A 13,211-nucleotide genomic window follows, 5' to 3' on the forward strand; every position below is an offset into this window, starting at 1 on the left:
ATTTAAGAAATATTTGTTTATTTTAAATATATTGTGTTTCTAAGAAAAGATTTAGTGCCAAATAAACTTTTTACTATTAACATGCAAGGTGTAACGGTAAATATAAAACTTAAATTAATTCAATAATAATTTATAATAATAATAATACACTACATATTTAAGCATAAGAATTCGTGAAAAAAACAAAAAAAAAAACAGAGCAAAATGTTAGAGGGTGGTTTAATTCTCCATACTTTCGCCCCTGATGCGGTGGTGGGGCGGGCTGTAGAAATAGCCAGGGGGTTGCCCTAGTACCGCAGATTCTTCAGGACAATGGCAGCAAGAACAGCAGTTCTATTCCTCATGTTCGTCGCCTGGTCGGAGGCGGCCGTCGCTGGTGGTCTGTCAGGAAACGGCATCGAAGAGAAGGAGGAAGAGATCATAAAGCAGGTATGTTTTCGTCAGTGCTCGATGTGAACGGGAGACTTAAACGCTCGCTGTGAACGAAAGACTTTAACGCTCGTGTAGACTGTATCAAGTTAATTAGTGTAACCGATTACTCCATATATTTACTTTATTGCTGAATTATTATAAAAAATTCAGATCGATATTAAAAGTTAAACAACATGGAATAGATATCTTGTTCGTCTTCAAAGAAGAACTTAAAAAAATAGTTAACTTCAACGAGTAGTGTACAATATTTGGTGGCATTATAACTCACATTCATATAGTTACGTTTCCGAATTTTCTGAGGGGATGAGACACTGTTTATCGAGTGAATTTAATAAACGTTCCTAATTTTTTTTTTTTTATGCTTTACCTTCAATCAAATTAACAACAACAGTGATGTTTGTAGTTTACTTCTATTTAATCTAAACATTTCTGAACGGTATTTACAAAGCATCTTTAATAAGAATCAAGAATCATAAAAAGTTACAATGTCACATATTATCTTAATAAATTTTTATTTTAAGAAAGCAAGTATTTATTACTGGAAGATTTTTGATTGACCGTGTGTAAAGATGAATGGAATATGGTCTGAGCGCGGTCAAAAAAATTCAAATAGTAGATAATTATACTATTTTATTGAGCCAACGTTTCGCCCCACGTCAGGTCTAAAAATGTGATTACTTCATTATTAATTTTCTATTATATTTTACAATTTTCTGTATCCCCACTCATTTGGTATATTTTGTTTTTTAATCACTTACACACATTGTATCCCATTATTTTATGCTTTACTTTTCCTTTGTTTTTCTCTCCTTTTTTTTTTTATTAAATTTCTTCTCCCCCTATTATGTATTTTATTGTTCACCTAATTTAAATACTTTTTTACTATGTTTACTTTAAAAATAATTTTCGTTATTGTGGCATAACTGCCATCCCCACTCCTCCCAATACAAACCGTCACTTTGTATTTGACTGCCGTGCATACCTGGCATTCTGTCTCATCATTTGATTTGTAATTTTTTTTATTCTGTTATTTTACACTTATGTTTTTTTCTTTTTATAACTATAGTGTTTGTATCTTTTTTAGCCCTGACGAAGCCCTGAAACGTGGGGTGAAACGTTGGCTCAATAAAATATTATAATTATTTACTATTTGAGTTTTTTTGACCGCACTCGGACCATATTCTATTCAAGTATTTGTTATATTTGACGTTTACGTGGAAAACAAAACTTCATATTGAAGTAATGATTTTAGAAAACTTGTTGATTAAGTTAGGGATAAAAAATCATACAATGTAGAATATCATCATTGAAGGTTGAAAAGATGCTGGTATTAGGTCGAAACGTCTACTGTAATAAATTTAACAATTTAAAACTAGTTGTATTTTTCCTTGAAATAACATATCATTAAAACCCTTTGAAAAATATTTAATTGAAATTTAATTTTAGAATTTGTTGAGACATTTATAGGAGGATGGTAGACATCTCGTTTCATATTTATAAAATTTACTAAAAGACAATTTTAACATAACCTACTAAATTGTAATAAAGGAAAGTAGAATTTATTTTAATTCTAATTTTAGAATTAGAATTATCCTAAACTTAATGACCTTTTACTGGAAGAGTCTCTGGAATTAAGATTTGGTGAATGACACAATTCTTCCTTTTCCAACTGCAATAATTCATTTCATATAATCAGCAACAACGTATCGGGAAATATCCTCCATCTTCAGGTTGCTATTAGTAGTGTTGTGAGCGCATGTTCTAGATTTTTGTTGAATTTGGTTTTATAGCAACCTAAAGATGGGGGATATTTCCCGAAACGTTGCTGATTATATGAAATAAATTATTGCAGTTGAAAAAGGAAGAATTGTGTCATTCGCCAAATCCAGTAGAATTTATTGTTCAAGAACGATCGTTTTTCACTCGATTTATCAAAATGTTCATTAGAATAAAAATATTATAATTTATTATTTTTCTAGTATGGTAATATGCAGGCAAAAGGAAAATCAAAACGTAAAAAAACCTGTTTTGTCTTACGGTTTCACCTATTATCATCGCGGTCAAAGTAATGCGAATTCCAATCTTTTTTTATTATTTATTTAATGTACTTTACAATTGTACAAAATAATACAATAGGTAAATATGTAGTATGTTTCATATACACTTGAAAATCTTTGGAAGGAACCACCCATTGGTGGTACTTCAAACATTAATTTAAATTAGAAGGTCCCGTGGCCATGTTCTTTTCAGACGCCTCGAAGGATTATCAGGGATTGTTAAGGATGAAAGATTAAGAATTAATGGGTTAGTATGGTTGAGGAGTTTGAAATGGAAAGACACATATCTGTTTTGGGTCAAATCTGCAACGAATGGGATGTTAAGGTCTCTGTGAATGAGTTTATTTGTGACGTAATAAGGAGCATCAAGGATTTTACGCAGGATTTTGGATTGTAACGATTGGATGCGGGAAGAATTTGATGGTTTGGTGGAGTCCCAGAGCTTAATTCCATATGTCCAAATTGGTCTGATTATTGTAGTGTATACTAATTTTTTGTAATGAATGGGAAGTTTAGAGCGTTTGTCAAGTAAGTGTTGTAGTAATCGGAATCTACGAGCAGTTTCTTGTCGTTTCAGTCTTGAATTCCAATCTTAAAAATTATTTTGATGTATTGAATCGAATTTTACGTTTTATGATAAAAGGGGTACTATAATGACAGTAAGTTTTAAGCTTATTAAATTTTTCTTGTATGTTGGCACTTATAAAAATATGTTTAAGACCCAATAGAGGTTCATACAACAGTAAGAAATCCTGTAATTGAATGTCCCATATTTCTGTGCAAATATTCTAAAATTATCCTATTTCGTATTTTTAAAGTTTGTAGAAATATTAACGAAATTCAATTGTCAAAAGCTTATCTTTTTCAATGGTATTACGTACCACTTTTTCAATTTTAAAAATCTTTTTTCTTTTTTTTTTTACTTTTGAAACGTGTAAAAACACTTATTAATATTTTCTTTTCTTTTTTAAAACTATATTCTTTTAAACTATTACCTAGGGAAATTCCATTCATGGTTTATTTTAAAAAAATTACATGAAATGAATGAAGATGAATACCTGAACTAACAGTTGTGTGAATTATTGACTTTTTATATGCGATTATAAATAAGCAAATGATTAATTGAGAAGTTGAATAAGGTTAATTAAATGAAGTAAATAATAAAAATGAAATCTACATCAGAGAATTATTGCGATGATTAATGAATTCTTGTTAATGCTCTCCTCACTCTCTCCCGATTCCCCGAAGAGCTCCATATTCCCATAATCCTTCTGTATCGATGACACTCCTCAGAGATGTGAGTCATAGTCATACTTACTTTACAGAGTTGACACTGAGGTAGGTCCTATCTTATCAGATGGTCACGGATCCACCGACAGTTCTGAGGCGTGTTATGATCAACTCCTCTCTTCACAATTGTCTGTAGATGAGACCCAACAACTCACTGTCGGCTTTATGATTTTAAGTTAATTTATTATCCAATATAGTTCAAAAGTGTTTCCAGTCATACAAGATCATTGAAAGACTGTATAAATACGTATTTGATGAAAAATACCTGATGTTCGAATACAAAACGTTATATGAGAGAAAGAAATACTTTATTCATTCATGCTGCCCAAATACATCGGGTCGCTACATTACACAGCATACTGATCAATCCTCACAAATCATCCATCAGGACCTCAATGTCCCCTATGTTGCCGATTTGGCCAGAACCGGATACCAATCCTTCCATGATAAACTTACCAACCATCCATGCCAACTCGTTTCTAACCTGGCCTCTCCTTCACTACATAATAATCCTTCTAGGCGTCTGAAAAGAAGATGGCCTCGAGATCTCCTTCTCTAGAAATGTTTTTGGAGTTCTACCAATGGGTGGATTCTCCACATGTTTGTATCATGTCATAGTATAACTTACAAGAAATTTACTTGATGTGTATATATTTATACAGTTGTAAATAACAGTAAATAAATTATTAAAAAAAAAAAATTTAATGGTGAGGTACCATTGGATGACTTTAACCTTCATGCTTTCATGACATGATTTTTTTATTCAACATCTCATTCGCTGGTTGTAAATAAAATCAATAAAGTAAAAAAAAAAAAAAAGAAGTCCCATTTTATTCTTTCTTTGTTCTATCGGATACTTTGTAAAACATGTGTAGTTTGTGTATTAATAAGATGCAAACCTGCCAAATTTTAATTATCGAAAAGAGATTTATGTGAATCCTCTATTTTCAACTATATTTGGATAAGTTATGGAAATAAACGATTCAACTGACGTAATTATGTGCATTAATTTTACAATAATTATTTTATTTGATTTTCCTGTTCAGTTGATAACTTATATTTCACGCCTAGAAGCTATTTGATTGTTATGAATAAAATATTAGCGATGCATCAACCTACTGCACTAACCTACTGCATCAACCAACTGCACTAAGCTCCAATTAGTACCTTATTAGATAATTTGCAATTCAACGAAGTTCATGACCAAATCACGAACGGTTAATGCTCTGACTCTAACAGACAGGCTGTGAGAAATAGAGCGTATCACTGGTCAAAGTCAGACTACGATAGTCAATACAATAATAACTTTAGAGCTCACCATGCTTTTCTAAAATAAATAAAAAAGAGTAATGTTCTATTTCTGAAATAATAATGTAGCATTTCGAGGGTGAGAGGGAAAAGTTGCAGTCGAAATAGGTTAAGAGTTTTACAAGCCGTAGAAAATATTTCATGGTTTATTCACCGCAACATGTCTATTTCAGTGAATATTAGAGGTTTTTATGATCTTTAGTTTAACATGTTAAATAGAGAAATATTTCCTTCTTTTACACCCTATTAAAACGATATAACATGGTTGAGAGTCTGTTAATAGGTCTGTTAAATGGAGAATGACGTCATGCAACAGACCAGCTAAGCACGTCATCGTTTTGTTTGTTGTGTTAGGTTACTTGGTTGTGTTTTTTTAGTATTGTTTTAGAATTTTTTTATAACAAATATAACAATGGATAACAATAATAATAATAATGTTATGATAGTTTTCAATTAACTCATCTTGATCCTCACAAATTAGAAGATCAACAAGGCACTCAGTAGCCAAACTTTCACACAACTTCTACTTTTCACTCAATTTAGGCTTTTTGTAGTAAATTACTTTAATGAAAACATAGAACTAAACAATAATATGAAGTTTAGGAAGGAATGATTATAAAGAAAGTTGCTCAGAAAATCCGCTAAGAGCTCTTATGCATTTACCATTTAACATAACTTTAGATAGGGATGCTCACAATGTTATAACTAGGAATAGGATTTTTATGTTTTCAAATATTTTTACCTGACCATGATATCTGCGATTCCTTACTAACTAAAGATGTTTCAAGACTTTTCAGGGCCAAAAGAAGACATTTTTAATTCACATATTTTTAAATATTTGGCCTTTTTTACATATTTTGTTGTAAATCACATATTTTCTCAAATATTTGTTATTTTTTACATATTTTGTCCTGAATCACGTATATCCTTAAATTATTTGTTCAATTGTAAATACATTTTTCGCAACAACTACGTAAAATTCGAGAGAACGCATGAAAAATAGTGCGTAAAAATTGTATATCTTCATCTTTGAACACAAATTAAAAGCAATGGCAATAATAAATTTTCACACAGAATTACATCGAGAATTTTTCAGAAAGAGCAAGGGTCTTATTCCTGTAGCATTTTCCTAGAATTTGTTTGTTTACTCCTCAATCCATTTCTCTGTTTCCCCCCTTCCCATGGTCCTTTCTCATCTTAGTCTTGATTCGCTCCCCTAGTTTAATTACAATTACTAATTAATGTTATTAATTATTGAACAGCTATGTTTTCTCTAAGTACATTTTTTTGTACATATTTTAACAGAATTTCTTTAAAATATTATTCATATAATATATAATAAATACATATTTATGTAACTTTTTTTAAGTTATAAAACTGCTAATTAATTAGTAATTTATATTGTTGAATAATAAATTATTTATAAATACATATTTTTTTAAATATTTGACAATTTATTAGCACATATTTATGTACATATTTCAGATTTTTTAGCACATGGTAAAACATTTTACATTTAACACAACATAATGAATACCCCTATTATAGGAAATATTCAGAAAAAAACCAAAATGTATTGGGCGGTTTCGTGCAGCCTATTTAACAATTAACCCGTTTTGCTATTTTTAACTAATGTTTAAATCTGTTAACACCATTCATACGGGATCTCTAAAAGACCAGTCGGAATGATAGACATTCGAAAATCAAAGTGACATGAATTATGTCATTATGAATGAAAGTGAGATGAATTATGTCATTATGAATGAAAGTGAGATGAATTATATCACCACCCTCAATCCATCTGACTAATGCTGAATTGTAAATTAAGAACCGAACAGAAAATATAAAAATGTTAGTACTCATGAAATACTACAAGTCTATCAGGTTCTTGATAGATCGGGTGGACCTAAGAAACAAAATTCAATATTTTTATTGATCGGAATCATTCTTGGGCACAATAACAAACAAAAAAATTAGAAGACAGTTCATTGACTGTATTGCTTCTCATCAAATAACATGAGATAGGATAAAATATTTAAGAAAAAACTTTTCTTTTTTTTTTTTTTTATAAAAGGAAGAATTCAGTTGAGTTTTTTCTACCACATCCAGACAATCTTCCTTTTATAAAAAAAAAAAAAAAATTTTTTCTAAAATGATTCATCCTATCTAATGATACTTGATTTAATTTATTTTTTTTTAAAATTTAGTTATTGATATTTACAGCTGTAAAAAAATACAAGTAAATTTGATCATAATGACAAATTGTTTTAATACAGCATGTAGAGAAACTACCCAGTAGTAGAACTCTAAAAACAGTTTACAATATAAGGTCACGAGGCCATATTCTTTTCAGGCGCCTCGGAGGATTGCCAGGAATGGAAGAGGAAGCAAGGTTAGAAACTAGTGGGTTTGGGAGTTTATTATGGAAGGAATAACTGATTTAAATTTTAAAAACTTAGTTCATTTAATGTTTAAAAAAAAAACCGTAACTCAAAATTAATTAACAGTTTCTCCGTGCAATGCACATTATTTAGAGTAGACTTTATTTTGGATTTTGCATATATTATGGACTATACATTTAGACAAGATTTTAAAATAAATTAATGGTAATGGAATGTTTTGCCCGTTAAATTTTTTTCTTGTTGCTACTTAGGGAACATAAAAATCTACGACAAAGGAAACATAAAATTTCGTTTATATTATTAAAGTTTATCTAAAAGGAGCACGATCGGTCAGAATTGCAGTCATAATTTAAAACCAGACCCAACTCAATCATGAAGACCTCCATGCATTCAGTCCGTCTGATGTTTAGTTGTAAATGAGATTTCAACTAGTAAGAATCTTGTGCAGTCTGTTTCGATTCGAAATATACAGAAATTATTTTAATTTTTTTTTTATTTACCTCCAAATTAAATTAAAACTCGCGATATGAACCAAGTGCTCCACAGACTTCCATCTACTTTATCAGTACCCTCTTCTTTCATATACTTTTTTTCGGTAATTTTTTAGTACTATACAATCTGACCGTTCATTTGTGGTATTACTGTCAATCAATCTGAGACGTTAGGAGTACCTTATCATCCGACTGATGAGAGTAAACTAGATTAATTTTTTTTTGTTTTATTTAGGTTTTTTAGATTATTTTATTTTTAATTTGTATGACCATCTTGTAAATTAGTGTTGGAGTTGTTACAGAGTTTGGTATGTAAATGATTATTTGCAGCTTTCTCACCTTTCCAATTTGGTATAATACCCTGTTAAAACGATATAACATGGATGAGAGTCTGTTAACAGGTCTGTTAAATGTGTTGTTTTTTTGTATTAGTATTGTTTTAGATGTTTTTAAAACTAATATAACAATAGATGACAATAATAATAATATAATGACAGTTGTCAATTAGCTCATGAGGACTTAATAGCCATGTAATTCATTACATTTTTTCCAAATTTACATCTACACAACATCCGTGAAAAATTTGAAAAAATTCTGAGATAGTAAGTTTGGTTCAAAAGTGTACTAAGTTATCTGGAATGACCTTTTTCTATTGTACAATTTTCCTCTTTTTTTATTATAGAAATGAATTAATCTATTTCATTTAATCAGAATTATTTTTATTCTTATAAAAATCATCAGTATGTTGATTAATTCGTAATTTTCTGTCCACTCAATATATAGTAAATTTCTTAGTGTGACTAAGACAAGAATCCTAACATTAAAAAGTTTATTGTCTTATATAAAATATATTTTTTTGAAATTACCTAATAATAATAGTATAAGTAAGTTGATAATAATTATTAATGCCAAGTTTTCATAATAATAAAAGTAGTGCTTGAATGTTTCTATTTAAAAGTATAATTTATCACAATTCTTCTTACCTAAGCACGTTTGAATAATGGAATCTAAATGATGTTCCTGTTTACAAAGTCATTTACGCAGGACTTTCTTTTCTCTTTAAACTATTTATATAGAAGGCTGGGCTTTTGGGTATAATTAAGTACGATATACTATATATTAGAAATTGATTTTTTTTTTTTTTTTTTTTTTTATAAATATGTTTTAGGCAACTCTTTCTCTTCTCCTGGAATTTTAATATCTGGGATTTTCACTCCCTCTTCCGCAGGCCCTCACTGACTGTGATCCGGTATAGATCGAATTTTTTTACAATTACGCGTTCAATCCTTTGACCTAACGACAGGATCCGATTTGAGCATTGTTAGATGACAATAGAAGGACAAGAAAGGATACTGGACCTACCTCCACCGCTACGTGCCCAACGTTGGTCCTTTTCAGTCATTGCTTAGCTGGAATGTCTCTCTTTCATCTACGCTCCTGTGTACTCAACTGTTAAAATAACGATGGAAGTTCATTCAGATTCATTTAGATAGTACGTTAACTACTATAGGGCATATATAGGACTCTACACTTTAAATCCTGATATAGATTTATAATATATTTCATGTGAGAATTATAGGACACGGGAAAGGGAGAAACGGTGATAGTAGAATTAGAAATGCTGAATTTTCAGCTCCTGGGAAACAGAGAAATTGCTGACTGATCTGAAACTTTTTCACCGAGACCAATTCTGAAGTGGATAATGTAGAAGTATTTTTGTCTTCTTTTTCTGAAAGGAAAATTACATTTTCTATATCGGCCTATTATGCTTCTTTTAAGGTTTATAAAGTATGTCATTTAGGAAAAAAAAGGTTATTGAAAGTACATAAGTTTAATTTATCCTAAAAGATTAACATGTAACTAAATTAAGACATCTTGGTCCAATCCATTTTAACCCTAACTAAAACATTTGGTAGAGACATGGTATTTTTTGGAAATAGTATCTCGATAATCGAAAATAAGATAATTTTAAAATTTCAAACAATCTTTTAAGCTATCGAGTATTAGAATTGTCTGAAACAATTTTATATTTCAAAATAAGATAAGTCATAAAATCTTTTAAAACAATTGAGCCCACACATGCAACAAGGAACCACTTTCCTACACTAGGATCTTTTGTTTTATTTTATAGATATATAATTTATGTTTTAAACAGTACTTTGAAGAATGGTGCCAAAATTGGAGGATTAAAATTAATTCCAATAAATCCCACCAAATCACATTTACCCTTCGTCGTAAACCAATGACCTCTGGCCCAACAGTATCCTTTAATAATACCCCACTTATTCCTGTCGAACAGATCCGTTACTTAGGACTACATCTCGAAAAACGACTGATATGAAATCCTAATACAAGACTAAAAAGACAGGAAACTGCACGTTGATTTCGACTATTACAAAATTTACTAGACAAACGGTCTAAATTTCCAATTCATTACAAAAGACTGATCTACATGACTATTATAAGGCCTATCTGGATATACGGAGTTTAGCTTTGGAGCTCAACTAAACCATCAGATTCCTCCCGAATGCAATCCTTACAGTCCAAAATCCTTAACGCTCCTTAATTTGTCACAAATCAAGTCATCCATCATGACGTCAATGTCCCATATGTTGCCGATTTGGCCAAAACCAGATACCATTCCTTCCATGGAAAACTTCCCAACCACCCAAATCCACTTGTTTCTAACCTGATTCTCCTCCTTTATTACGTAATAATCCTCCTAGACGTCTGAAAAGAAGATGGCCTTGGGATCTTCTCCTCTAGAAATGTTATTATAGTTCTATCAATGGGTAGATCCTCCACATGTTTGTATCATGTCACTATCTTACCTAAAACAAATTTACTTGTTGTATATATTTTTATACAGTTGTAAATAACAATAAATTAATGATTTTAAAAAAATCAAATTTCAATAGAGATGTAGTTTATTCTTTTGATTTTCATGCTATATTCCGAGATTTTTTTATTTTAGTATTATTTATAACAATAAAAAACTAACAAATTTAATAAATGTAACCCATTTATTCCTCATTAAGTACACAATGTACTTCTTGAGACAAGCCATCCGCAAAGAATCTCATGTTTCTCAGATCCCCGGTCATGCTCTTCATCGCCGAATTAGCTGCAACGGAGTGAGACGTCCTCTCTTGTACAGATTACCCAGATAGGGGAGGCGTCCCAGAAAATTAGGTTAGGTCAAAACGTTTGCTACTGCAGGAGATGATGAAGCCAATTTGTCATGCCCAACAACCGTGGATGTTTTTGCCGTGACGCTTCTGCCATATCTCGTAGCACGGTACGCCACTGAATGAGGTCTTCGAGAACGTTGGGGATTAATTGGTCGTTCACTGAATGAAATCAACTTCTTTAAAAAGGCTTCACTAAAAAAACGAAGTAATAATTTTTTATGTTATTTTTTATTATATTGATTATGTCACTACTTAAGCCATTCTTTTTAGCTAGACATTTGACACTGAAATGCTTATTATAATTATTCTTAGGGAACTAGATGTCGCAAATTAAAATTCCATTTCATTCATTCATACTGATGTTTATATCCATTAATATTGCAGGTTTATACAAATCTTTTCTTTTAGGTTTATGACCTGTAGCTCTTAAAATATTGCAATTAGCTGAAAATCGATTGCATACTACTTAATAGATAAGATAAGAAAAAACTTATTTATTAGTAACAACCATTCAATCAGAATATCAAGCCTTAAGCAGGTCGTCTGGAGGCATGTTTAAGTAGTTGATAGGGACTTGATGTTGGCAGTGAATACTTGCTGACCTGCCTCCAGATGCCCTGATGAAGGCCTGAAATTCTGGCCGAAACGTCGGCACTAATAAATATTTGTTTTACTTATTTGTGTTCTACACTGACCACACCCCTGACCATCTCCTTAAACTTTCTAGTGCATTAGACGATCTTCAACTTGAGTCCTAATAGACTTGATAGTCTTCAACCATTTAACAAGAGCCGGGAAGAAAAAAAGGCAGTTATCTCACCCCATTTTTTTATTAATTTAATAAAAACTAAGTATAATTACTAGTCAAAATTGATGAGTCTGCAAAGCATAAGTAGGGAGAATAAAAAATAGCGGCTGTTTCCAAACCTTAAAGAAACATTAATATTTCATTCGGAGCTCTATATCTTAAAAACTAACACTAGAAACTCTAGTTCGATAAAGAAGAGTAAATTTTATGAAATATTAGCCCTAAAAGAACTATTTACGTCCAATAGTTCTCGAGATATAGCTTTTTAAAAAGCAAAATTTCTTTAAAATCTACTGAAAGATTAGTAGTTTGTTAATTTATTTTGAGAAATCTATATCTCAGGAACTATGTGACATACAGATGTCTATTAGCACTCAAATTAAAGCTAGTTTAATGGACTATACTGAAGTTTAAGACCTTTACCTTCTTAGGAATAGTAGTTTTCATGATATTTGCTAAAACAAATTGATTTATAGTTGTTCGGACAAAAAGTTTGATTTATGAAAAACTTTATTTCAGAAACTATTGGACGTACAGATGTCTGCCAGCGCTCGAATTATAGCTGGTTAAATTTACTACAAAAAAGTTGATTATGTTTTTCTTTGTAGGAGTAGTAGTTTTTATGATATTCGACAAAATGTTAATTTCTAGTTGTTCGTATAAAATGTTGGATTTTTGAAAAAATATATCTCTGGATCCATAAGAAGCACATATGGCTGCCAACACTCAAAATTTAAACTTACTATAAAGTAGTTTATGACACTTATCTTCGTAGGGGTAGTAGTTTTTATATATTTACATATGAATATAAATATGGCAAATGAAAATAAATTTTTCAAAATAAATTCACTAACTACTGATCTTTCAGTACGTCCCATACATTTTTCTGAAACGTTTTTTTTTTTCTCTATAATATTGTTTCTGCGATATCCCATGTCGTAAAGTGAGGGTTGTCTGTGACCAAGGCATGAATTTGGTCATCAACAGTTGGAGTACGACCCGAGCGCTTTACGTCCTCCAAGCCAAAATTTCCGGTTCTCTACCGTGCAAACCACTTACAAACGGTGTTTTCTTCTAAGGCATCATCATCGTACACACTGCAAATTTTGTTAACCGTCTGTGCAGCGGATTATCTTTTTCGGAAATAAATAATCATTTGAGCAAGCAAAATACCACTTGAAGATAAGGAATCGTGGGGTAAAGAAAGATTTTTTTTTTTTTTTTTTTTATTT

At 30.8% G+C, this 13,211-nt stretch overlaps 1 protein-coding gene across 2 annotated transcripts in view; it reads left to right on the top strand.

Annotated features, from left to right (window-relative positions):
- Window positions 1-324: 324 nt before the first annotated feature.
- LOC106684979 (uncharacterized) overlaps window positions 325-13,211 on the top strand; it is a 21,330-nt gene continuing 8,443 nt past the window's right edge. For both annotated transcript variants that reach the window (XM_014427383.2, XM_024361980.1), the window contains exon 1: window positions 325-429. In XM_014427383.2, coding sequence (XP_014282869.2) covers window positions 343-429 — 87 coding nt within the window. In that variant the 5' untranslated portion in view covers window positions 325-342. The remainder of the gene's footprint in view (window positions 430-13,211) is intronic.

Source organism: Halyomorpha halys, unplaced genomic scaffold, assembly GCF_000696795.3.
Source record: "Halyomorpha halys isolate HHAL.00 unplaced genomic scaffold, Hhal_1.1 Scaffold640.1, whole genome shotgun sequence".
NCBI lineage: Eukaryota > Metazoa > Arthropoda > Insecta > Hemiptera > Pentatomidae > Halyomorpha > Halyomorpha halys.